The sequence below is a fragment of the Pipistrellus kuhlii genome, unplaced genomic scaffold, assembly GCF_014108245.1.
Source record: "Pipistrellus kuhlii isolate mPipKuh1 unplaced genomic scaffold, mPipKuh1.p scaffold_m20_p_77, whole genome shotgun sequence".
Taxonomy (NCBI): Eukaryota; Metazoa; Chordata; class Mammalia; order Chiroptera; family Vespertilionidae; genus Pipistrellus; species Pipistrellus kuhlii.
In genome coordinates, this window is record NW_023425581.1 from 1,065,260 (window position 1) to 1,092,155 (window position 26,896).

The window sequence follows — 26,896 nt, forward strand, 5'->3', positions numbered from 1 at the left end:
TGTTATATTCTCTTTTGAAACACAGAAGTTTAAAATTACATAGATTAATAAGCCACGCTTATGTTTTTACCTTAATATAAATGTTCTTATAGATCTGAAGTTTTCAGTTGAAAATATAGATCCTAATGTAAGTCTCTTTAAATGCTACTTTTATATTTTTAAATTGTGTTTACATATAAAATATAGAGTAATCACAACTTAAAAACCTTAGTTGAAGAGAATGTGAATAAGTTTACTTTATTCCTTTAATTTAATTAATAACTACATTAGAAAAGAGTTCCAAACACTGCTTGTTTTTTCAGGCAGGCGAATACATATGCTACTCAAAGGCTTTATTTGTTTTAAAGATCTTAAGGAAGAAAAATCACATCATATCTCTTGCTAGCCCTATCTAGATGTAATCAGTCTTATATTCAGTTTAGCAGTTTCTCACTCACCTCTGTGAGAACTGCTCTTCCTGAACTGCAGCCGGTTCCTCCTGTCCCGTCCCTCAGGAACTCACCCAGTTTGACATGGTCTTAAAGGTTAGCTTAAACACAGCTTTCAATTAGTGACGTTGGGGTCATTCTCTAACAGAACAAAGGTCTGAAGAAAGATGATAAAACAGATTAATTTGTGACATTCTGTTAAAGAACAGTAGAAAAAGACTTTCTGTTTTGAATTTACTCATTTGATAGTTAAGAAATATATCATTTACTCCCTTTCTGTCCTCAATCCAAAATATAGCTCCGCTTCTTTAAGAGAATTGAAGTCGATATTGAGAGGTTAATGTGGCTCTTTTCCTTGACTATGGCATTGCCCAGAATTATCTGTCACCTCACTCTGCCTTCTCACTCCTTACCCCCCAGGACGATAGTCCCTTGGAAGAGTTTCCGACAGGCCCTCCATGACGTGCATCCCATCAGTTCTGGGCTAGAGGCCATGGCTCTGAAGTCCACGATCGATCTGACCTGCAATGATTATATTTCAGTTTTTGAATTTGACATCTTCACACGGCTCTTTCAGGTAGGACACTAAAAAGTTGGTTAAATTAGTTATTGCTGCTTTTCTGAAGAAAATGCTTTTGAAAATAACATTTGAGATTTTGCTTATTATTAAACATATTTTTACCTATTCTAGAAATTGTAGCAAAAAAGATTAGAACTACCTTGTACTTCATAGCTGTATATAAATATGTATATGCACAGACAGTACTTTTTGTTAAAAATAACCTACACTAATAAAAGAGAAACATGCAAATTGACCCTAACTACATTATGTCCACAAGCCACATCCACCAGCCAATCAGGAGAGAGTATGCAAATTAACACAACCAAGATGGCTATGGCCACGGAGCAAGAAGGAAGCTTGGGTTTCCTTGGCAATGGAGGAAGCCAAGCTTTCTTTTTTTAAATATATTTTTTAAATGATTTTTTACAGAGAGAGATAGAGAGCTAGAAACGTCGGTGAGAGAGAAACATCGACCAGCTGCCTCTTGCACACCCCCTACCGGGGATGTGCCCGCAACCAAGGTACATGCCCTTGACCGGAATCGAACCTGGGAACTTTCAGTCCGCAGACTGACTGAGCCAAACTGGTTTCGGCGGCAATGGAGGAAGCAAGCTTTCTGCCCGCTCTGGCCAGCCCTGGCCTTGCTCAAGGCTACAAAGTTTCAATTATAGAAGATAAATAAATCTCAGATACCAAGTCCTCCGCTTGGGTCACCGAGGGGCGTGGCCGGCCTGCAAACTACCACAGGCCACTTGCCCAGGCCCCCTCATACCCCAAGGGAACCCCCACCCTGATCTGGGACACCCTTCAGGGCAAACCAGCCAGCCCCCACCTGGGTACCAGGCCTCCATCCTATCTAATAAAAGAGTAGTAGCAGATGGACCATCACTCCAACACACAAGATGGCTGCCCCCATGTGGTCAAAGATCCAGCCCCCATGTGGACACAAGATGGCCAGCAGGGGAGGGTAGTTGGGAGGGACCAGGCTTGCAGTTGGGGGCGATCAAGCTTAAGGGGAGGGCAGTTAGGGTTGACCAAGCCAGCAGAGGAAGGAAGTTGAGGGCAATCAGGCCTGCAGGTAAGGGCAATTGGGGGGCCTGCAGGGGAGGGCAGTTAGGGGCAAACAGGCTGGCAGGACAGCAGTTAGACATAAATCAGGCTGGCAGGAAGTGGTTAGGGGGTAATCAGGCTGGCAGGAGAGCAGTTAGACATCAATCAGGCTGGTAGGGGAGTGGTTAGGGGGTAATCAGGCCGGCAGGCAGAAATGGTTAGGGGCAATCAGGAAGGCAGGCAACTGAGCAGTTGGGAGCCAGCAGTCCTGGATTGTGAGAGGGATTTCTGACAGGCAGTTTAACATCCCTCAAGGGGTCCCAGATTGGAGAGGGTTCAGGCTGGACTGAGGGATAGTGCCCCCCCACCCCATGCATGAATTTCATGCTCCAGGCCTCTAATAACTATATAATCTGCTTTCTTACCTTGACATTTATCATCTTTCTTTGCTATTACCGTATTTTTCGGACCATAAGACGCTCCGGACCATAAGACGCTCCGGACCATAAGACGCACCAGTTTTTAGAGAAGGGAAATGAAGAAAAAAAGATTCTGAAACAAATAGTGTTCTAAAATATTTTATGTGCATTAAAACCCAACATCACAGTCATAAACACATGTAATCAACCCTGTAAAGTAAACAGCAGCATTTAGAACCATTTTAGAGCACACAGAGACCACACAGAGCCGGGCAAGTAAAAAAACTATTTTTTTAAAGTATATGTGTAGGCTATATTTGGACCATAAGACGCAGGGACTTTTCCCCCCCACTTCTGGGGGGAAAAAGTGCATCTTATGGTCCGAAAAATACGGTAAATAATTCTTTTGCATCAGTTTAATGGTTGTAGAATGTGCAGAAAATGGGTATACAGTCACTTTGCTACATAACAACAGGGATTTGTTCTGAGAAATGCGTATTAGTCAGTTTCATCCTTGTACAAACATCATCACGTGCACTTACACAACCCTGAGTGTCAGAGCCTATGCACACCCCCACCGAATGGTGTAGCCTGGCGCTCCAAGGCTGTACACCTGTACGGCATGCTACTGTACAGAGTCCTGTAGGCAGTTGTAGCACAGTGACTAAGTATTTGTGTGCTAACCATAGAAAAGGTACAGGAAAAATACTGTATAAAAGATTTGCAATGTGGGGATCCAAGATGGCTGCGCCCAGGTAAACACCTAGCCGCAGCCGCACACAACAATTTCAATAAAATACAACTAAAATATAAAATGGACATTACCCAGAACTACAGGAAAGTCGCCTGACTGAAAATTCTACAACGAGAAGCAAGGAGAAAACCAGAAGGAAGCGCGGAGGAGCTGTGAAAGCCCAAGGTACGGAGACATGCGGTGCACAGAGAGGACGGAGCCGGAGAGGAGGGGCGGCCGAGTGCCTGGCTGGCGTTCCCTAGCGGGAAGGAGATAAAACTCCGACTGTGTTGGGCCCCAGTTCTGACTGCTCTGAACCCCAGTTCTAGGCCAGACCCCGGGGACCCAGGCTCAAACAGAGGGAGCTGGGATGTAAGGCGGAACCCCAGGGGAGCAGCGAAAGGAGGTCCCGACAGCGCGCACATTGCGCGCAGAGAAGGGAAGGTCGGCTGTGCCATGGAATTGCCCTGGTGGGAAGGAGACTGGGGCTCCAGTCTGCTCTGAACGCCACCTCCAACTCCACTTCCAACTGAACTGAACCCCAATATCGGGCTCATTGGGGGAGAGCATAGACTGTTTGGCAGCAGGCGAAAATCAAGGGCACCTTTCTCTCAGAGGTGCTTTGCAGCGAGCACTGAAGGACCCTGAGCCGCAGGAGCCGCATAGGGCGGGGCTGACAGAAGCCGAGGCTGTAGGCTCCACCCTGAAATCCCGTTCCATCTGTAACTGCGAAATGCGACAACGAAATAGATCACAAACGAAAGAAATGGAGGACAAAAAGCGACTGGATATAGAGTTCAAATCTACGCTTATAAGGTTTTTCAAGAATTTCCTAGAAAACATGGATAAGACCTATGAGGATATGAAAAGAGATCAACTAGAATTAATAAGGAGTCAACAAGAAATGATAAGGGATCAACAAGAAATGATAAGGGATCAACAAGAAATAAAGAATACATTGTCTGAAATAAAAAATATTATACAGAGTCCTAAAAACAGAATGGAAGATCGCAAGAATCAAGTCAAAGATTTGGAACATAAAGAACCAGAAGATACTCCTCCACAGAAGCTAGAAGGCAAGAGAATCCAGAAAATTGAAGATAATGTAAGAAACCTCTGGGACAACTTCAGGCAAACCAACATCAGAATTATGGGGGTCCCAGAAGATGAGAGAGAGCAAGATATGGAAAACATACTGAAAGAAATAGTGACAGAAAACTTCCCCCACCTGGTGAAAGAATTAGACTTACAAGTCCAGGAAGCGCACAGAACTCCAAACAAAAGGAATCCAAAGAGGACCACACACAAGGACACATCATAATTAAAATTCCAAGAGCAAAAGACAAAGAGAGAATATTAAAAGCAGCAAGAGCAAAGAAGGTAGTTACCTATAAAGGAGCACTTATACGATTGTCAGCTGACTTCTCAACAGAAACATGCAGGCCAGAAGGGAATGGCAAGAAATATTCAAGGTGATGAATAGTAAGAACCTACAGCCAAAAATAATCTACCCAACAAAGCTATCTCTCAGAATTGAAGGCCAGAAAAAGAGCTTCACTAATAAAAAAAAGCTAAAGGAGTTTATCAACACCAAACCAGAATTATATGAATTGCTGAAGGGTGTTCTTTCAGAAGAGAAAGTAAATAAAGATAAAAATTATGAACAACAAATATGTAACTATCAACAAGTGAATCTAAAAACCAAGGAAATTTAAAAAATCTGATGAACAATATTAACTGTTGAATATAATAGAATCAGAGGTATGGAAGGGGAGTGAACTGACGATTCTTGGGGAAAAGGGGAGAGGGGGATGTGGGAAGAGACTGAACATAAACTGTGTACCTATGGATGAGGACAATGGGGAGTGGGGAAAGGGCAGAGGGTGGGGTGGGAACCTGGTGGAGGAGAGTAATGGTGGGGGGGTGGGAAAGGAACATTTGTAATAATATGAACAATAAAAACTTATTAAAAAAAAAAAAAAAGATTTGCAATGTGGAACACCTGTACAGGGCACTTCTCATGATTGGATCTTGCAGGACGGAGTCACTGAGTGGGTGGTCAGTGAATGTGAAGGCCTAGGACATTACTATATACTGCTGCAGAGTATAACACTGTGTACTTAGGCTGCATTAGTTTATAAAACACCAGAGACCCGGTGCACAGATTTTTGCACCAGTGGGGTCCCTCTTCCTGGCCTGGGGGAATCGGGCCGGAACTGGCTCTCCGAGATCCCCCAAGGGGTCCCGGATTGTGAGAGAGTCCAGGTCAGGCTGAGGGACCCCTCCGGTGCATGATTGCTCCAGGATGTGTCTGGCCTGTCTTGCTCAGTCCTGATCAGCTGGACCCCAACAGCAAGCTAACCTGCCAATTGGCACATCTGCCCCCTGGTGGTCAGTGCACATCCTAGCGACTGTTCAAATGGTTCAAGGGTCAGACACTTAGCATATAAGGCTTTTATATATATATAGATGAGGCTAGATCAAATGTAAGAGAAAATGATGCATTTAAAACACATAGTAAACACATGATTTATGAGGCTACTGCCAGCGTGCCCAGGTTGCAGGCTCAGTCCCCAAAGTGGCGTGTGCAGGAGGCAACCAATCAGTGATTCTCTTTCATCAATGATATTTCTATCTCCCTCTCCCTTCCTCTCTGAAATAAATTAAAAAAATATATATATATTAACAAAAAAAGAAAGGTACACTCTAAAATGACAATAAAACATGTAGTATAAGCCAGTAAGAGCCCTTTGTTAGGAGCAGATATTATGTGTTTTAATGATTGTGTGCTGTACTTGTATGGGACTGGAAGCACAGTAGGTTTGCTTACCCCAGCACTGCCACAGACACGTGAGCAATGCAGTGCCCTACAATGCCAGAATGGCTGTGATGTGATTGGTGACAGGACTTTTAGCTCCATTTTCATCTTAATGGTATACGGGTGTGTGTGTGTGTGTGTGTGTGTGTGTGTGTCATTGACCAAAACATTAGTGTGCAGTGCATGACTGTAATGTGACATATTTAATGAGTTCTCTGTTAGTGGATAGTTGCATATGTTTCCAGCTTTTCTCCTATTGTATTGAAATTCTTTTTTTTTTTTAATATATTTTATTGATTTTGTACAGAGAGGAAGGGAGAGAGATAGTTAGAAATATCGATGAGAGAGTCATCAATCAGCTGCCTCTTGCACACCCCCTACTGGGGATATGCCCGCAACCAAGGTACATGCCCTTGACCGGAATCGAACCCGGGACCCTTCAGTCCCCAAGCCTATCCATTGAGCCAAACCGGTTTTGGCTGCATTGAAATTCTTGACTTTAATATTGAGATGTAATGATGCTTCAAAAAGAACGCACGCTTCTCTCCTGAAGGCTCTGTGTGTGTGACAGCTGCATGACCTGCCTGTGGGGCTGCTTGGTGGCCACGCAGTCTCTGCCTTGTTCAGTGCTTCGGGTTCTTGTGGTCTAACCTCACAACTGTTTGTTGGAACTGCTTTAAAGTTTTTTTAAATTTTAGTTTGTAAAGTTGTTTTTTCTATATGGATATGTCCCGACCCGCGGGGCAACAACGGGGGCACGCAGGAACCACCTAAGAGAATGAAACAAACAAGGAACGTGAAAGAACGGAGGCAAGACAAGGTTCTGATCAAGCCTCAAAATTTTATTCAAGAACAACGGTTTATAAGCTCTCAGGCTGGGAGGGGAGGTGTAGGAAAGGGGGCGTTGTCACAAGGTGATTGGCTGGGCGGTGGGTACCTGTTCTTGGCTGGTTGACAATTCCAATGTGGGAGGGATAACAGTTTTGGTGGGCTTTTTGGCCTCTTGCTCAACCAGGAAGTGGAACTGACCAGGAAGTGAGACCGGACTTTTTCCTTATGGCTCCCGGCATGGATATATTTGTTTCTTTTTAGGTCTTCACAGTTCCTATCTCCCAAACACATTGTCTTTCCTCAAAGTGACAATCCAATAAAAAATTTGTGACAATTGCCAGGACCGGTTTGGCTCAGTGGATAGAGCGTCGGCCTGCAGACTGACAGGTCCCGGGTTCGATTCCAGGCAAGGGCATGTACCTTGGTTGTGGGCACATCCCCAGTAGGGGGTGTGCAAGCGGCAGCTGATCTATGATTCTCTCTCATCGATGTTTCTAACTCTCTATCCCACTCTCTTCCTCTCTGTGAAAAATCAATAAAATATATTTTAAAAAAATAAATTTGTGACAATAAATGGGGATTTGTGATTGAGAATTGAGGTCCCTCCCTTTGAGGAGTGCTGCCTGTCTCAAGCCAAATGGTCCAATTGATGTCACGTTTTCTCAGCCCTGGTCCTCGCTGCTCAGGAACTGGAACAGTCTCGCTGTCACGCACCCTGGCTACATGGCGTTCCTGACGTATGACGAAGTGAAAGCTCGGCTCCAGAAGTTCATTCACAAGCCTGGCAGGTCAGCACTATGAGAAAAAGGCTTATCTCCTGAATTTTATTTTCTGATGATCTTTGTTAAAACAGAGAAAACATGATCTTTGATTAGTTCCCCAATGGCCATGTTTCTGCCGATGGATGCCTATTTATCAGAGGAATTGACTCATTCAGATCTGATAATTTGATAAATGCTTTCAATTCACTTCAGAATTAGGCTTATGTGTCTTTGCTTTTTGGTCTGGAGTCATTGAAGATTCTATTATTGATGGTGTTTTTTATTTTTGTTCCTTCACCCTAATATGAACTTCTCATGTATTAAAGATTCTGTTTACCTCTATTTTCAGTTACATATTCCGGCTGAGCTGTACTCGTCTGGGTCAGTGGGCTATTGGGTATGTCACCGCTGATGGGAACATTCTCCAGACAATCCCTCACAATAAACCTCTCTTCCAAGCGCTGATTGACGGCTTCCGGGAAGGCTTGTGAGTACCTGCTGTTTGCCATCTGCCAGGGTCTGGGAACAGAGCCTGTCAGACCTCACCATTAATGACTTTGATGGGCTCCTTGTGCAGATGGAAATTCAGGAAACGTTTTAACAAATCATACTGTTGTGACCTCCAGGTTCTGTAGGACTTCTGTTTTTATTTAAGAGGAATTGGAAGAAATTACCTTTCTCTACTGCTTCACTTATTACTATGAGTAAACTTTATCTTTTCCCTTTACTGAATGTTAACTTATTTTCAAGTCTGTTAGATTTAAATGTTATCAGCTATTGCATTAGCCACCTGGAGTGACGAGGTGTTTGCTCCTAACGCTGTCCTCCTGACGTCCCCTGGCTCAGCAGCTTTTCCCAGGCTTTGGGCCTTTGTAATGTTTGCTGATGTTTACGGTCAAGTTCTTATTTACTTCAGAAGTGCTATTCCTTTGGGAGTTTACGTAGATTATAACTTGGTAAGTACTGAAAGTACCAATGTTGACTAGGTATCAGAAAACTACTTTTATTTAAGGTAATTATGCATCATCTTCTACAATACCTTTGGAGCTTCACCAAATGCCAGAGCAGTTTGATTCTAGAAACTTCCTGGTAGATGATCTCAAGTGGCTTAATTTGTTTCTTGTCACATTTCTTTTAAGTTGGTGTCTTTCAGTGTTAAAATCTGTAAACAAGGGTATTTTAGGTGTTTGGTCAAAAGTAAATGCAGTTTGGAGAGTCAACCTAAATGGCGGTGTAGGTAAACATGGTACTTGCCTCCTCCCATAACCACATCAAAATCACAGCAAACTACAGAACAGTCATCATTCAGAACTGTCTGAAATCTGACTGAATAAAAAGCTAGAGAATTAAAGAAGCTGCATGCAGACTGGTAAGAGGGGCGGAGGCACAGAACAGGCTTGTTTGACATCTGTGTGGCTGCTTTTTATTTTTTTATTTTATTGATTTTTTACAGAGAGGAAGGGAGAGAGATAGAGAGTTAGAAACATCGATGAGAGAGAATCATCGATCAGCTGCCTCTTGCACACCCCCTACTGGGGATGTGCCCGCAACCAAATACATGCCCTTGACCAGAATCGAACCTGGGACCTTTCAGTCCACAGGCCAATGCTCCATCCACTGAGCCAAACCGGTTTTGGCTTTTATTTATTTATTTATTTATTTATTTATTTATTATTGGGAGGGATATCTTGGCTGCAAATGTCTCTTGTGAGGAGATAGGGATCCCATCAGCCCAAGGTCCCTGAGTTGGGGAGAGAAGTTCCTATAATTTTTTTTTTTAATATTTTTTTTATTGATTTTTTACAGAGAGGAAGGGAGAGAGATAGAGAGCTAGAAACGTTGATGAGTGAGAAACATCAACCAGCTGCCTCTTGCACACCCCCCACCGGGGATGTGCCCGCAACCCAGGTACATGCCCTTGACCGGAATCAAACCTGGGACCCTTCAGTCCGCAGACCGAGGCTCTACCACTGAGCCAAACCGGTTTCAGCAAATTTTTTTAAAATATATTTTTATTGAATTTTTATAGAGAGGAAGGGAGAGGGATAGAGAGCCAGAAAAATCGATGAGAGAGAAACATCGACCAGCTGCCTCTTGCAAACCCCCCACTGGGGACGCAACCGGAACCAATGTACATGCCCCTGAGCAGAATCTAACCCGGGACCCTTACGTCCGCAGACTGACGCCTATCCAGTGAGCCAAACTGGTTTCAGCAAAGTTCCTATAATCTTGGACTATAAAAACCAGCAGGGGAAAAGTAAAAAACGAAAAAGAAAACCAATAGGGACTGTGACTGAGTGATGTGGAGACTGTAGGAGACCCAGACGGTTCCTTTTAAAGGGCCCACACGGATTTACCTGACTCACTCCCCCTGAGCACCAGCACTAAGGCAGCAGCCTTTTTAAAATTTATTTTTTAAAATATATTTTTTATTGATTTCAGGGAGGAAGGGAGAGGGAGAGAGAGACATCAATGATAACAGAATCATTGATAAACAATAGGGCAACAGCTTGAAAGGATCCAGGGCCATATGGGAAGGAACTAAGTTGTCTGGAATTAGGGCAAGAATTTGAAGGCAGCTTTCTACCAGACAAAAGGGCTGGCAGAGGCCACTGAACCTCTGAGACCTCCCTGCCACGTTGCTGACAGGCAGCCACCAGATATGAGTCTCCATTGACTTGGCCCATACTTTTGCCATGTCCTGGTGATTACCTGAGACCCAGACCCACCCAATTTGCAGCCTCACTCAAGCTGTTTACAGTGGCTTTTTCATATGGATGGCCTGTCTTGGCTCAGGCTTTAGACCTTTCCTAAAATCTCTCAAACAAGCAGCAGTTGGCCTCAGTGTGCCCCATTACTCTTGATACGTGGCCGCAGGCCTGGCAGTAGCCCCAGCCTGCCTTGTTCACAGCTTGCCCTCTCCTAATACTTCCAAATAGCAGCCGTCTGCAGGGTGGTCCCAGGCAGTGGCAGACTTTGCGCTTCCTGGGAGGCTCCAGAGCCAGTGCACCCAATGGACAGCTTCAGACACCAGATCACAACTCCACATGCACCAGCAACACACTCAAGGGGCAAAGCCCCACTGAAGCAAGTCCTGCTCCACAGGGGAATCTCCTTCACAGCAGCTCTTCCACTTAGTCACAGCTGGTCCTCACAGCCAACTGGCCTGGAGATCAACTCCTCCCAGTGACGCCAACAACAATCAAGGCTCAACTACAATACATGAGAGCTTGTGTGGAGGTTCTAGCAGGGGAGCGCAGCTACTCGTATACCCTTGACTGAAGACTGGTCCTCTCCTCTTGGGGGAAAGTCGTCCTCTTCGACCGAGCGCGCAGCTTCGGGAGGGATGCACATGGATCGGTGAAGGAGAAGGGGGACACCTGCCTAGCCAGCCAGATCAGCCGAATCAACCCTGGCGATCAATAGGGTGACAGATGTCGCAGCCAGATCGCCCTCACATCCAAGGCTCAACTACATGAGACTGTGCACACAGCCCACACAGGGCGCACCTAGAGTGCCAGCTCAGCTGACTGGGAGACTGAGCCATGGGGACCTACAGTACACCTACTACACAAGGCCACTCTAACAATTCCAGGAAACATACCTAATTCAGAAAAACAAACACAGAGAGGCAGCCAAAATGTGAAGACAAATGTCACAAATGAAAGAACAGAAGAAATCTCCAGAAAGAGAACTAAATGAAATGGAAGCAAACAAACTACTAGATACAGAGTTCAAAACAATGGTTATAAGGATACTCAAAATCTTACTGAGAACTTCAAAAAATTTAGTGAGAACATCAAAGACATAAAAAGAAGATTAGTCAGAAATTAAAGATACACTAACTGAAATGAAGAATATGTTATTAGGAAATCAACAGTAAAGTAGAAGATGCCAAGAATCAAATCAATGATTTGGAATATGAAGAAGCAAAATCAGCCATCAGAATAGCATTAAAAACAAGAATCCAACATCCGCATCATGGAGTGCCATTCGGGAAGGAGAAGAGAGGGAGCAAGAAACTGAAAACCACTAGATCACCAACTTACACCAACACAAAAATAACTCAAAATGGATACAGGACTTAAACATAAGACGGGAAACCATAAAAATACTAGAGGCATCCACAGGCAGCAAAATCTCAGACAGATGCCAAAAGAACTTCTTCACTGATACTGCCCCTAGGGCAATGGAAGCTAAAGAGAAAATAAACAATGGGACTCCATCAAAATAAAAAGCTTTTTTACAGCAAAAGAAACCATCAACAAAACAACAAGAAAGCGCCAAGACTGGTTTGGCTCAGTGGATAGAGCGTTGGCCTGGGGACTGAAAGGGTTCGATTCTGGTCAAGGGCATGTATCCTGGTTGTGGGCACATCCCCAGTGGGGAGTGTGCAAGAGGCAACTGATCAATGATTCTCTCTCATTGATGTTTCTAACTCTATCCCTCTCTCTGTAAAAAATCAGTAAATATATTTAAAAACAAAACAAAACAAAAAAACAAGAAAGCCCACTGTATGGGAAAACATATTTGCAAATGTTATCACTGATAAAGGTTTAATCTCCAACATCTATAGACAGCTTATACAACTAAATAAAAGGAAGATGAATGATCCAATTAAAAAATGGGCAATGGACTAAATAGAATATTTTCAAAAGAAGACAGAAGGAAGGCCAAGAGGCACATGAAAACATGCTCAAAGTCACTAATATCCAAGAGATGCAAATCAAAACAACAATATGGTACCATCTCACACCGGTCAGAATGGCCAACATCAACAAGTGTTGGCGAGGTTGCGGAGAAAAAGGAACCCTCGTGCACTGCTGGTGGGAATGCAGACTGGTGCAACCACTGTGGAGAACAGTGTGGAGTTTCCTCAAAAAACTGAAAATGGAACTCCCATTTGACCCAGTAATCCCACTCCTAGGAATATATCCCAAGAAACTATTGAATAGAAACACCAATCAGAAAAGATATATGCACCCCTATGTTCATAGCAGCACAATCTACAATAGCTAGGATTTGAAAACAGCCTAGGTGCCCGTCAGCAGATGATTGGATCCAAAAACTATGGTACATCTACACAATGGAATACTATGCTGCCATAAAAAAGAAGGAATTCTCATCATTTGTAGCAACCTGGATGGAATTGGAGAACATCATGCTGAGTGAAATAAGCCAGTCAATGAAAGAGAAATACCACATGACCTCACTCTTTTATGGATAATAAAGAACATTATAAACTGATGAACCAAAAATAGAGACAGTAAAGCAACAAGCAGACTGTCAAATTACAGCGGGGAGGGTAGGGAGATCTGGGGGAGATAAGAGATCAACCGAAGGACTTGTATACATGCATATAAGTACAACCAATGTACACAAAACTCTGAAAAGGGAGGATATGTGTGTGTGTGGGGGTTAATGGTAAGATACACAGATAATTTAATTTTAAAAAATAAGGAAAAAATAAAATAAAATAAAGAAATTGAAAACCTATTTGAAAAATTAATCAACAGACTTCCCCTACCTAGTAAAAGAAATAAACATACAAGTTCAGGAAGCTCAGACAGTCCCAAACAAGATGAACCCAATGAGGCCCAAAAGAGAATTTAAAAGCAGCAAGAGAAAAGCAGTTAGTCACCTAAAGGAGTACCCGCTGATTTCTGGCACCTACAGGCGTGGACTTAAGCCATCAGTCGGACATTCCCTGAGGGCTCCCGGACTGCTAAAGGGGGCAGACTGGACACCACCCCCTACGAGTGCATGAATGTCATGCACCAGACCTCTAATAAATACATATCAACAATTGAATCTAAAAATCAAACGAACAAGGAATCTAATGAACAAAATAAACATGCATAAAATAGAAGCATGGAAACATGGAACAGACTGATGAATCTTAGAGAGAAGGGGTAAGGGGAGGTGGGTAGAGATTAAACAAACAAACTTACAAGCATACATGCATTGTCCATGGTCACAGATAATAGGTGGTGAAGGTCAGGGTGGTATGGGGTCCAGGGGGAGGGGGGAAGGCCAAGAGGGGGACATCTGTGATATTCTCAACAATGAAGATTTTTTTAAAGCAAATGCAGTTTAAATTAAGAATTTATACTTTGTGGCCATCCATCGATTAAAACAGGGTTGGCACACTGTCACATAGGCCCACTGTTCTGTGTCTAAGATACGTTTTAAAGTGTTGTTAAAGAGTTATTTTCTTTCGTTGTTTTTTTTTGAGGGTTAACATTAATGAAGTTTTATTTCAATGTTTTTTCTGCTCATAAATGACTGAAAAGGCCGCTATGCTGGAGGCTGACCCACCGCTGTCCAAAGGCAACGTGGCTCTGAGGAGCGGCTCTGCTGGCTCCCCATGGGGGCGGGCGCAGGCAGCAGGAGGGTGGGTTGGGGCGGAGGAAGAAATAAGCACTAGCTCTGTCCTCCTTCTGCATCAGGGCTGGGCCCAGGGCCCTGAAGTGGTCGCTCTAACCACGGAGCCGGCAGCTTGGGACTCCCACAGCTGCCATGTCTGGGTGCCCTGGGGAAATGTGGAGGCTCCGCGAGGGGCCATGTGCCAGGGGCCCTCCGCCGGCCTCCTCCCAGCAGTCCCTGACCCATAGTGTCAGGTGCTGAGGCCTGGCCCCAGGCAGCTAGTGAGGGTGCAGGCGGGGGTCCCCAGGTGGTGGCAGGGAGTCCTGTTGGCCCAGAAAGGAATTAACTTCAGACTAATTCATTTGCCTCTCAGCATAGCCATTATGGCTTGTCTCAGTTTCGGTCCTTATAAGGGAATTCCTTGTATCACATGATCTCACACATCTAGGGGAAATAATGAACAACATAGACTGATGAACAAAAAAGACCCAGAGACAGAGAAGCAGCGACCAGAGTGTCAGACCTCAGAGGGAAGGTAGGGGAGGGTGGGGGAAAAGGGGAGAGATCAACCAGAGGACTTGTGTGCATGCATTAAGCCTAACCAGTGGCCATGGACAACAGGGGGTGGGCATACGTGGGGAGGGGTTTGGGATGGAATGGGGGGATGAGGACAATTTTGTGACACCATAATAAAAAAATAAAGCGTTGTTAAAAAGAACACACACACAAAGATCATGTGACTTTATCGCTTGCAAAGCCTAAAGTATTTACTGTCAGGCTTTACAGAAAAAGCTTGTCAACTCCTTGATTAAAAGGTGGGACCTGTCAAAACCAGTTTGGCTCAGTGGTAGAGCGTCGGTCTGCGGACTGAAAGGTCCCAGGTTTGATTCTGGTCAAGGGCATGTACATTGGTTGCAGGCACATCCCCAGTAGGGGGTGTGCAAGAGGCAGCTGGTCGATGTTTCTCTCTCTTCGACGTTTCTAGCTCTCTATCTCTCTCCCTTTCTCTCTGTTAAAAATCAATAAAATATATATTAAAAAAAAAAAAAGTTGGACCTGCGGCAACACGCCCCGGAGGAGGGATAGCAGTTCTTGGAGAACGTTGCCTCGGAAGTGTTTCTGGAGGCGTTAGTGAGGTTTATCCTGGCACTTTTTGCAAAGCGGCCCTTTGACAATGAGGGGATTCCTAAATGCCATGTGCTGTGTTAGCGAGGGCTGACCATGGCCTTGAGTGAACACAGCTGCTTTCTCCGCTCACAGCTACTTGTTTCCTGATGGGCGGAATCAGAATCCCGACCTGACGGGCCTGTGTGAGCCGACGCCCCAAGACCACATCAAAGTGACACAGGTGAGCTTTGCTGACATGTAACTGTTTCACGGGAGTCAGTTTGTGTGGACGTAATGAGCTGCCAGGAGAAGTGTATTAAGTGACTGAACACTTAAACTTTAAACCGCTGACAACATTAGTGAAGTTATGTTCATGTGGTTTCTCTTTGAACCGTGCAGCTTCAAGTAGGACCAAGACCAGGTAATTCTGTGCTATGGGGGAACAGTGACCACTGATGTGAAATTCTTCTTGTGATGGTGAAATTTTTGTACAAGCAAAATTTGTATAGATAGTAATGGTCTTTAATATTTTTGTTTTTAGCATTTATAGTTGCATTCAACAAATAACTGGAATAGGCTGAGTAACTTGTTTTTTATTTTAATCAAAGGAACAATATGAATTATACTGTGAGATGGGCTCCACATTCCAACTGTGTAAAATATGTGCTGAGAATGATAAGGATGTGAAGATCGAGCCCTGTGGACACCTCATGTGCACTTCTTGTCTGACATCCTGGCAGGTATGGATCCAAATCATACGTTTTCACAGTTGTGTAAGCCTTCGGAAGATCGGGGTCGTATGTAGAGGATGGCTTGGTGTGTGGGGTAGAGGAACTTTTTCTTTCTTTTTCCAAATTATTTCCTGGTAGGTGACTATTTGAAGTGCTTTCAGATGTGCCTGTCACCATCTCCTGCTTCTCTGCAGGAGTCGGAAGGCCAGGGCTGTCCTTTCTGCCGATGTGAAATTAAAGGGACAGAGCCCATTGTGGTAGACCCGTTTGATCCGAGAGGAAGTGGCAGCCTATCGAGGCAAGGAGCAGAGGGAGCTTCTTCCCCAAATTATGACGATGATGATGATGAACGAGCTGATGATTCTCTCTTTATGATGAAGGAATTAGCTGGTGCCAAGGTAAGTCTGCAATTTAAGAGCCAAACTCCACTGGCAACATATAATGGCATCCAAACCACGAGGAGCAATGATAGCTAATACTTACTGAGCATCTGATGTCAGAGATGCCATGCTAAGCACTGTGCTTATTTTTACTCATATAACCCAATAAGTAAGGACTGTTATTATCCTCATATGATGATGAAGAAACGGAGGCACAGAGATTAAGGAATTTGCCAAAGGTCACGCAGATAGTAAGTTGAACCAGAATCTGTGGCCAGGCATTTTGGCTTCAAGGCCCATGTTCTTACTGTCTATATCTTAAATTTGGGCTTTGCTCGGGTATCTTGGTGGAAAAAATGAAGGGGAATAAAAGAATTGGACCCTATTTTGCTACTGTGACTAGAATATATTGCTCTTGTCTTTTCTCCAATGGAGTCTTATCATTATAGCATTAGGTTTGATGGGGAGACAGAGGTACTGTTAAATAACAAAATAAATGGCAACAAAAGTGATTGGAGGGTGGTACTTGGTACCATGTAGAATCTAACTGGAATTAAAACGAAATTCACCCTAAAATAACAGCCGCAGACTGGTGGAGGAGGCTTTACACAGAAGGGCAGAAACCACCTTGAGACTGCTGGGCAGGACAGCCTTGCCCAGCTCAGGAGCGCTGCCCAGGGAGAGGAAGGTCCTAGAGAGGAGAAAGGCCGGGTCAGGCAGGCTGCCCAGGCGGGAGCCACAGCTGGAACAGCTGCCCGCGCAGCACTGGCAGCACTTCTATCGGCCAGGGAGCTGAGCCGTCTGAAGACAAAGCCACGAGGGCTGGGGCACAGGATTTTCGCTCTAAGACGCTCACCTAGGTTTCTGTGGAGAAATGTGGTGCGGCCAAGTTGTCTGAAGAGTCGGGTAGGAGCTGGGAGGAGTTGTGACAAGGGCGCTATTGGGACACCTGTGTTGAGCCATCCCCCACTGCAATATCACAACATCTGTTTTTCTGGAAAGGCCCGCGGAAAGGCAAACCCCCTTGGAACGCGCTCCCTCCCTGAAGAGCCCAGCGTGCTCCACCTTGCATCTGAGGCCGCTCAGGAGGAAGCAGCTCGGGGCGGCAGTCTCAGGAGCTCCAGGGCTGGGTTTGAGGAGGGAACATTCCTCCCACAGTCACAGGAACCTGCCTGGCGCTTCCCTCGCATAGGAGAGCTGACAGAACCCTGGCTTTGGCACACCGCACTGGCCTGCCTGAGAGGGACGCTGTCCTGCAGAAGATGGGAAATAGTGCAGAAACACATTCACAATCTTCCCTGAATTCTGAACATTTGCTAACCTGTTCAGGGGCCTGTGCTGCCAACAAACAAACAAACAGCTTCGGAGCTCATCTTGACACCTGCAGTGGGCAGTCAAGCCCAGGGGAGGCAGCCACAAGCTGTGGATTGCTGGAAGCGTTGAACAGGGCGTTGAGCCAAACTTGTACCGCTTCTGACATTGGCTAGCACCAAAGTACCGCCCAGGAGGCCCCAAATGAGCATGCAGAGAGGTTAGCCACAGACAGCACAAGGCAGAACCAAAGGGAAAGCCTGCCAGGCCCTAATGTCTGCTGAGAAGAACATCACTTATTGGTAATATTGTTGTTGTTTTTTCTTCTATTGCTTTGGTATTGTTATTTTTTTCTCATTTCTCTCTTGTTTCTTTCATATCTTTTATTTGCCTTTCCTTCTCTTACTCTGCTATTTCTCTTTTTTTACCTTTCCATATCTTTCTTTTCCTTTTTATCATTTTCCTTTATCTGTTCTTTATTTTAATTGTTTTCTCTCCTTTCTTTCCTTTCAGATTCTTTTTTCATTCCAATTTCTCTTCTAGTATTATTTTAGTTTTATTGATTATTAGAGGCCTGATGCACAAAATTTGTGCAAAGGGCTCAGCCCTCCCAGCTGCAGTGGCTTCCTCCAGCTTCATCTGGAAGGTCATCCCGAAGGTTGTTCGGCTGTCTGGTCTAATTAGCATATTTATTATTATTACTAGTGGCCCAGTGCATGAAATTTGTGTGTGGGGGGGCGGTTTGTCCTCAGCTCAGCCTGTACCCTCTCCAACCTGGGACCCCTGGGGGGATGTCTGATTGCAATCCAGGACCACTGTCTACTAACCACTCACCTGCCTACCTGCTTGATCACCCCTAACCACTCTGCCTGCTGGCCTGCTTGCTCCAACCCCCTCCCCTGCCGGCCTGATCGCCCCCAACTGTCCTCCACTGCTGGCCTGCTTGCCCCCACCTGCCCTCTACTCCTGTCCTGACAGCCCCTAACCACCTCTGCCTTGGACCTGCCACCATGGCTTTGTCCAGAAGGACGTCCATAAATTCTCCAGTCTAATTAGCATATTACCCTTGTATTAGTATAGATTATAGATTAGTATTGCTTTATTTCTTTTTCACTTGTTCTTGTGGGCTTTTTTTCTTAATTTTCTTTTGAGGTTGTTTTTACTGTTTTTTTCAGGTTCGTTTGTATGGGTTTTTTTGTGTCCTGTTTTGTTTAGTCCTGTACAACAACTTACATGACAAGCCTCAGAGCCAGCTTGAGAGGAGATCCCACCCACACACTGGACAATAGCAGTCAAAACCCTATTGCAACAGTAGAGCCCAAATACCCACAAAAGGGTCACTCCTAGAGCATCCAGCTCAGGAGTTCAAGGAGACTGCACCACAGGGTTCCACAGGATATTTACTGCAAAAAGACCACCCCACAAAGACTGGGAGTCATAGCTAGTATATTTAATACATAGAAACAAATGCAAAGCGACAACTAAAATGGGGAGATAAAGAAAAAAACCTGAAATGAAAGAAAAGGAGAACTCTCCAGAAAAAGACTGAACTGAGATGGAGGTAAGCAATTTATCAGAGTTCAGAGTAATGGTTATAACAGTACTCAAGGATCTTAACAGGACTACAAGGAATTGAATGGGAACTGCAAGGAAATTAGTGGGAACTACATCCGCATGAAAAGAACATAGAAACCATGAATAAGAACAAGTAAGAAATGAACACTAAATCTGTCATACACATATGATACTGAAAGGAATTAAAAGCAGGCTTGAAGCAGAGGTAGAAGCAGTGATTTGGAAGAGAAGATAGGAAAAAGCAATTAGAGCAGCAAAAAGAAAAACACTTAAAAAGCTTGAGGAGAATTTAAGGGAACTTTACAACACTGTGAAATGGAACAACATCTGCATCATAGTGGTACCAGAAGAAGAATATGAACAAGAGATGGAGAAATTGAAGAAATAATGACAGACCCCTGGCCAGTGTGCTCAATGATTAGAACATTGGCCCACACACCGAAGGGTCATGGGTTCAAATCCTGATCAAGAGCAATTATCAGAGTTGGAGGTTCTCTCCTAGTTTCTGATCAGGGCATCTGAGGAAGATAACCATTAGATGTTTCTCTCATCATCCCTCTCTCACTATTTCTATCTCCATCCCTCCTTCCCTCCCTCTCTTCTAATCTATCTAAAATCAAAAGAAAAGTATGCTTGGGTGAGGATTAATAACCACCACAACAATCCTATATAATAAAAAAGAAACATGTAAATTGACCCAGGCTCCAAGTGGATGTTCCAGGCCTGCAGCTGCTTGCGCATGCGCCGGGGCCAAGCAACTTTTTCTTTTATATATATATATATATATATATTTATTTATTTATTTATTTATTTAATGGAGAAGAGGGGAGAGGGATAGACAGTCTGAAACATCAGTGAGAGAGAAACATTCATCAGCTGCCTTCTGCACATTTCCCACTGGGGATATGCACTTAACAGGAATCAAACCTGGGACCCTTCAATCTGCAGGCCAGTGCTCTATCTACTGAGCCAAACCGGTTTGAGTGTAAACACCTTTTCTGACCGCACATTGGCTAAGCTCCCTGTATGCCACCACTTGATAACTTGGATTATAAGAATCCAAGAAGGTAATCTAGGGTTTTTCCACCACACTGCTAGAGGAAAAAATGAAGGTCCGCTGCTAGAGGGGCTAAGAAATGTCATATCCTGCCCTAGCCAGTTTAGCTTAGTGGATAGAGCCTCAGCTTGCCGACTGCAGGATCTGGGTTCAATTTGATCAATGGCATGTACCTAGATTGCAGGCTCCTCCCTGGCCAGGGTCCAGGTCAGGGCTCATGCAGGAGACAACAAATCGAAGTGTCCCTCTCACATTGATGTTTCTCTCTGTCTATCCCTCTCTCTTCCACACTCTAAAAATCAATGGAAACATATCCTCCGGTAAGGATAAAAAAGAAATAAAGAAATGTCATATCCTATGAAAGATAAATCTTGAAAATGCCTAAAGAAACTTGTCATTTTTTTCATGGTGAAGGGACTAGTATCCTTGTTAATGAAACACGTTGGTGACTGCGGTGGCTGCAGTGGCTACAGCAGTGGGGTGATGGGGCTGGCACCTTCCCCTGATCAGCCTGGTCACCTCTTGCAGAGAGAGGCCAGATTGTGGCATAAGCTGTCAATAGGACATCTCCTGAGGGCTCTCGGTCTGTTAGAGGGGGCAGGCTGGCGGAGGCTAGCCTCCCCCAGTGCACAAGCTTCGTGCATCAGGCCCCTCGTAAGAATAATAATAGAAAATGATGGAAAACGTTCATAACCGGTGAAGGAAAAAGGCACACAAATCCAGGAAGCACAGGGAGTCCCAATGAAGATGAACACAAAGACACTCACACTAAGACACATTATAATTAAAATAACATGTTAAAGACAAATAGAAAATCTCAAGGGCAGCAAGAGAGAGACAGTTGCCTACAAGGGAGCTCCCATAAGGCTGTCTGATGATTTCTCAACAGAAACTCTACAGGCCATAAGGGACTGGCATGAAATATTCAAAGTAATGAAAAGCAAGGGATTCAAGACTACTGTATCCAGCAAAGCTATCATTCAGAATTGAAGATGAAATAAAGAGCTTCCCAACAAAAAAGGGTAAAGGAGCTTATTACCTGCCAGCACTGAAAGAAATGCTAAAGGGACTATAGTAAAAAGAGAAGAAATAGAGAGAAAAAGAGGAACATAGACATAAAGAATAAGGATGGCAATAAATAAGTACCTATCACTAATAATTTTAAGTGTAAATGAATTAAATGCTCCAAAAGATAGGGTAGCTGAATGGATAAGAAAACATGGCCCATATACTGTGTATGCTATCTACAAGAGACCCACCTTAGAACAGAAGACTCACACAGACTGAAAGTAAAGGGATGGGGGAAAAAATGGGGGGTAATATTACTCATATCTAACAAAATATATATGAAAACAAAGGCCGTAAGAAGAGAGAGAGATGGTCACTATATAATACTAAAGGGATTGTTCCAATAAGAGGATATAACCCAGGTAAACATATATGCACCCAATACAGGAGAATCTAACTATATTAAAAAACTCCCAGAAGTCCTGGCCAGTTGCTCAGTGGTTAGAGTGTTGGCCTGTGGACTGCAGGGTTGAGGGATCGATTCCCAGCCAAGGGCACATACCTGAGTTGCAGGTTTGATTTCTGGCTCCTGTTGGGTTGTGAGCAACTAATTGATGTGTTTCCCTCTGTTTGATATTTCTTCTCCCTCCCTTCCATTCTCTAAAAATAATCAATGGATCCTAGTGGTTGAACATTGATTTATGACCCAGGAGGTCACAGTCAAGTCCCAGACAGGATACATGCCCAGATTGCAGGCTTAATCCGTGGTAGGGGGCATTCAGGAGGTGTCTGGTCAATGATTCTCACTCATCATTGATCTTTCTATCTCCCTTCCTTTCTGAAATTAATAAAAATACACTTAAAAAAACACACACACAAAAAAACATATTCTTAGGTGAAGATTTAAAAAGCAACAACACAGGAGGACCTGAAAGGAGAGACAGTGATCAGCAGTGTACTTATAGTGGGGGCTTTAACACCCACTGACATCGATGAATAGGTCTTCCAGACAAAAATCAACAAGGAAACAGTGACCTTAAAGCACACACTAGATTAGATGGATGTAATTGACATTTACTGAACATTATATCCTAAAACTGCAGAACATTCTTCTTAAGTGCACATGGAACATTCTCAAAGGTAGACATGTTAGGACTCAAAACAAGCATTTATAAGTTCAGGGAGGTAGAAATCATACAAGCATCTTCTTGGATCATAACAGTATGAAATTAGAAATCAACTACAGTAAAGCAAACACAAAAAAAAACATTCAGACACATGGCTGCTAGCTAAATATGTTATTAATGAATGGACTAACAATAAGATCAAAGAAGAAATATAAAATTCCTGGAAACAAATTAAAACAAACCCAACATCTATAGGTCACAATGAAAGTAGTCCTGTGAAGGAAGTTTATATCAATAGCATAACAGGTATACCTCAAGAAACAATAAACTCAAATAAATGATCCCCTGCAACTAAAAGAATTAGAACTAGAACAACAAGAAAAGCCTAGAGGAAGATGAAATAAGGAAATAATAAAGATCAGAGAGGATATAAAAGACATCCAGACTAAAAAATAAATACAAAAGATCAAGGAAACCAAGAGCTGGTTCCTGGGAAAGAGTAACAAGATTGATGAACCTTTAGCCAGACTCAACAAGAAAGAGAGGGTCCAAATAAATAAAATGAGTAATGAAAGGGGTGAAGTAACAGCTGACACCATAAAAATACAAGAGAATTATGAGAAAATACTGTGAACATCTATATGCCAACAAACTACAACCTGGGCAAAATGGACAAGTACCTAGAAACACAATCTTCCAAAACTCAATCAGGGGGAATCAGGAAACCCGAATGGGCTGTTAACAACTAATGAAATTGAAGCAGTGATTAAAAAAAAACAAAAAAAAAAACAAAAAGAACTTCCAGAAAACAAAAGGCAAGTATCAATATTACCAAGCATTCAATTAAGAACTAACACCTATCCTCCCCAAACTATTACAAAAAAATTGAAGAGGAAGTAACACTTCTAAGCTTATTTTATGAGGTCAGCATTATCTAATTCCAAGGCCAGATAAAGACACTACAAAGAAAGAGAATTACAGGCCAATATCCCTGATGAACATAGATGCTAAAATCCTCAACAAAATTTTAGCAAATTGGATCCAGCAATACATTGAAATGATCATGTACCATGACAATGTGGGATTTATTCTGGGAATGCAAGGCTGGTACAATATCAGCAAATCAATAAATGTAATTCTTCACAAGCAAGATAAAAGATAAAAATCACATGGTCATATCAATAGATGCAGAAAAGGCATTCAACAAAGTCCAGTGCCCATTTTTGATAAAAACTCAGCAGAGTGGGAATAGAGGGATCATACCTCAACATAATAAAGGCCACATATAACAAACCTACTGCTAACATCATACTCAATGGACAAAAAATAAAACCATTTCCCATAAGAACAGGAACAAGACAGCATGTCTGTTTTCACCACTCTTATTTAGCATAGTACTGGAAGTCAAAGAGGAAGAAAAAAAGTAAAAAGGCACCCAAATTAGGAAGGAGGAAGTAAAACTGACATTATTGGCAGATTATATTGTACTAGAGGCCTGGTGCACAAATTTGTGCATGGGTGGAGTCTGGCCAGGCTGCCTCGATGGAGGCCGATGGGGCCGGTTTGGGAGAAGGGGCCTGGGGAGGATGGCCACCCTGCCCTGCCCCCAATTGGGATTTTTTTTTGGGGGGGCGCTGATTGGGGGCAGAGCTGGCCAGGGGGAGGAGCCACAGGTTGTTGGGGCCAAATTGGGCTGGTTGGCTACTACAGTGTGTGTCATAGCAACCGGTCATTCCAGTTGCTTGGCTTTTATATATATGGATTGTGCATAGAAAATCCGAAAGACTGCCAAACAACTAATATATTTAATGAATTTGGCAGAGTTGTAGGAAACAAAATTAACATCCAGAAATCAATGGCATTTTTGTACAACAATAATGAACTCTCAGAAAGAGAAACTAAAAGAACAATCTCATTTACCATCTCAGGATTTAAAAAAAAGACTTGGAGCTGAGACTGGTTTGGCTCAATGGATAGAGTGTCAGCTTGGGGACTGAAGGGTCCCGGGTTCGATTCCGGTCAAGGGCATGTACCTTAGTTGCGGGCATTTCCCCAGTAGGGGGTGTGCAAGAAGCAGCTGATCCATGACTCTCTCTCATCGGTGTTTCTAACTCTCTATCTCTCTCCCTTCCTCTCTGTAAAAAATCAATAAAATATATTTTAAAAAAAAAGACTTGGAAATAAACTTAACCGAGGTAAAAGACCTATACTCAGAAAACTTTGGGAAATTGAAGATAGAAATAGAGGAAGACGCTCTAGCTGGTTTGGCTCAGTGGATAGACTGGGTCCTGGGTTCAATTCCAGTCAAGGGCACATACCTTGGTTGCAGGCTCCAGGCCCTGGTCGGGGCATGCAGGAAGCAACCAATCAGTGTGTCTCTCTCACAGTGGTGTTTCTCTCTGTCTTTCCCTCTCCCTTCTACTCTCTCTAAAAATCAGTGGAAAAAATATCCTTGGGTGAGCATTATAAATAAATAAATCCTATCTAATAATGAGGAATATGCAAATTGACCGTCATATTGTAGCAAGATGGCTGTGCCCACAGCAGAGGCTGAATTCCCATAAGGAGCCTTAATAAGCAATCAGCAGGGCCCGGAGGCCGTGTGGCGCAGGCCGGGGCAGGGGACCTGAGACTGTGCACACCGCCTCTGGGGGTTGACGGGGGACCTCAGGTTGCGCCCCCCGCCCAGCAGAGCTTCATGGGGGACCTCAGGGCATACCCCCCACCTGGCAGGGCTTGATGGGGACCTGAGAAAATGTCCCCTGCAATAGGGCTTTATGAGGACCACAAGGTGTGCCCCTTTCCCTGGCCAGGCCGGACGACCTCAGGCCACGCACCCTGTCCTGGTGCTGGGCCCAGGGACCTGAGGCTGTGCCCCTCACCTGGTGGGGCTTGATGGGTGTGGGGTCGGGTCTGGGTCTAGCCCAATGAGGTGGGCCAGCTGAATGTATGGAATTAAAAAGGACTCCAAATAGCCTTAGCAATTTAGAGAAAGAACAAAGTTGGAGGGATCACAATACTGGGTATCAAACTATATTACAAGGCCATAGTAATCAAAGCAGCCTGGGACTGCCACAAGAACAGCATGTAGACCAATGGAACAGAACAGCGCGCCCAGAAACCATCCCGTGTCGTATGTTCAGTTCATATTTGACAAAGGCGGCCTCTGCAGTAGGTGGTGCTGGGAAAATTGGACAGGTACGTGCAAAAAAATGAAGCCAGGCCACCAACCTACACCATGCACGAGAATAAACTCTGAATGAACAAAAGATAAAACATCTACAAGAAAATAGGCAGTAAATTGTCAGACATTTCATGTAGCAGAATTTTTATTGATACCTCTCCTTGGGCAAGAGAAACAGAAAAAAATAAACAAATGGGACTGTATCAAACTTCAAAGCTGCGGCAAAAGAACCTCGCAGTGGGTTAGGGTTAGGGTCAGGTTAGGGTTAGGGGTGCAGGGTTAGGGTTAGGGTGGGTAGAAATATTTGCCAATGACGCGACTCAGGGACTAATTTGTATAAAGACTCACACAACTTAGCAAAAGGAAGACAAACTATACAGTTAAAATGGCACAGGACCTGAACAGACTTTTCCAAAGAGGACATACGGTGTGATTCCTGGTCAGGCCACATGCTCGATTTCAGGTTAGACCCCCAGTAGGAGTGTGCAAGAGGCAGCTGACTGATGATTCTCTCTCATCATTGATGTTTCTCTCTCATCATTGATGTTTCTCTCTCTCTCCCTCTCCTTCACTGAAGTCAATAAAAACATACAAAAACATAGGCAGAGAGGGCCCTTCAAACGGAGAAACAAATTGGACAAAGCGAGGAATACAGAGGGGGGGAGAATGAGTTGTGGACGGATGGTTTCTGGGTTGGTGAGTATTTAAGGACGGTAATGGTGAGCGGAAGGATTTGCTGAGAGAAAAAAACTAGAAGCCAGGAGAACCATGAGCCGGCGGTTTAATACACCAGGCCAGGCTGATAGGCACAAGGAAAGGCTGCTATAGATTTGAGGTCATTTTCTGGGACATTAACAGGACACAGTGACTAGAAATCAACGATGTAGGCGGGTTAACTTGACTAATGATTTTGCTTTCTTAACTCAGCGTTTAGCTTCTCAGGTTGCACTGACGGCCCGTTCTCTGAGGGCGGGGTGCAGGCAGGGAGCAATGCTTAGCGCCCAGCAGGCCGCAGGGACCAGGCGTGGGGTGTCCGTCTGGCCTCGTGCCTGCCGTGCTGAGCCCTGAGCCATGGAGGGGCAGGTGCCGCGCAGTTGGGCAGGGAAATGGAAAAGTCGCACACGTATGGTTTCTTCTAATCTGGCTCCTCCTTGCTTAGACCGGTTGACAGAGGTACTGATCCCTTTAATACTGAGTTAAGTCCTTCAGAAGGACTCATGCCTGTGAGTGACTTTATGGAGCGTTTTCCTCTGAGGAAGTCTTTTTCTACCACTACAACCATCTTTGATCTCCTTGGTACTGCCCCTAAAACGTTACTTTCCAGGTGATTTCTTAAATCTTTTCTCTTCATATGGGTTTCTGTTTGTAATATTATTATTTATCTGAAAGTAAAGAGGTGGGAAATTGTAACAAAATAAAAGTCGTCCTGTGCGCACTGGCCCGCTGCT

The 26,896-nt window shown here is 44.1% G+C and overlaps 1 protein-coding gene across 5 annotated transcripts in view; it reads left to right on the plus strand.

Annotated features, from left to right (window-relative positions):
* CBL (Cbl proto-oncogene) overlaps positions 1–26,896 on the plus strand; it is a 92,296-nt gene that overhangs the window by 42,595 nt on the left and 22,805 nt on the right. For all 5 annotated transcript variants that reach the window (XM_045576219.1, XM_036423109.2, XM_045576220.1 and 2 more), the window contains exons 4-9: positions 849–1,005; positions 7,508–7,629; positions 7,952–8,089; positions 15,229–15,316; positions 15,684–15,815; positions 16,001–16,204. In XM_045576219.1, coding sequence (XP_045432175.1) covers positions 849–1,005; positions 7,508–7,629; positions 7,952–8,089; positions 15,229–15,316; positions 15,684–15,815; positions 16,001–16,204 — 841 coding nt within the window. The remainder of the gene's footprint in view (positions 1–848; positions 1,006–7,507; positions 7,630–7,951; positions 8,090–15,228; positions 15,317–15,683; positions 15,816–16,000; positions 16,205–26,896) is intronic.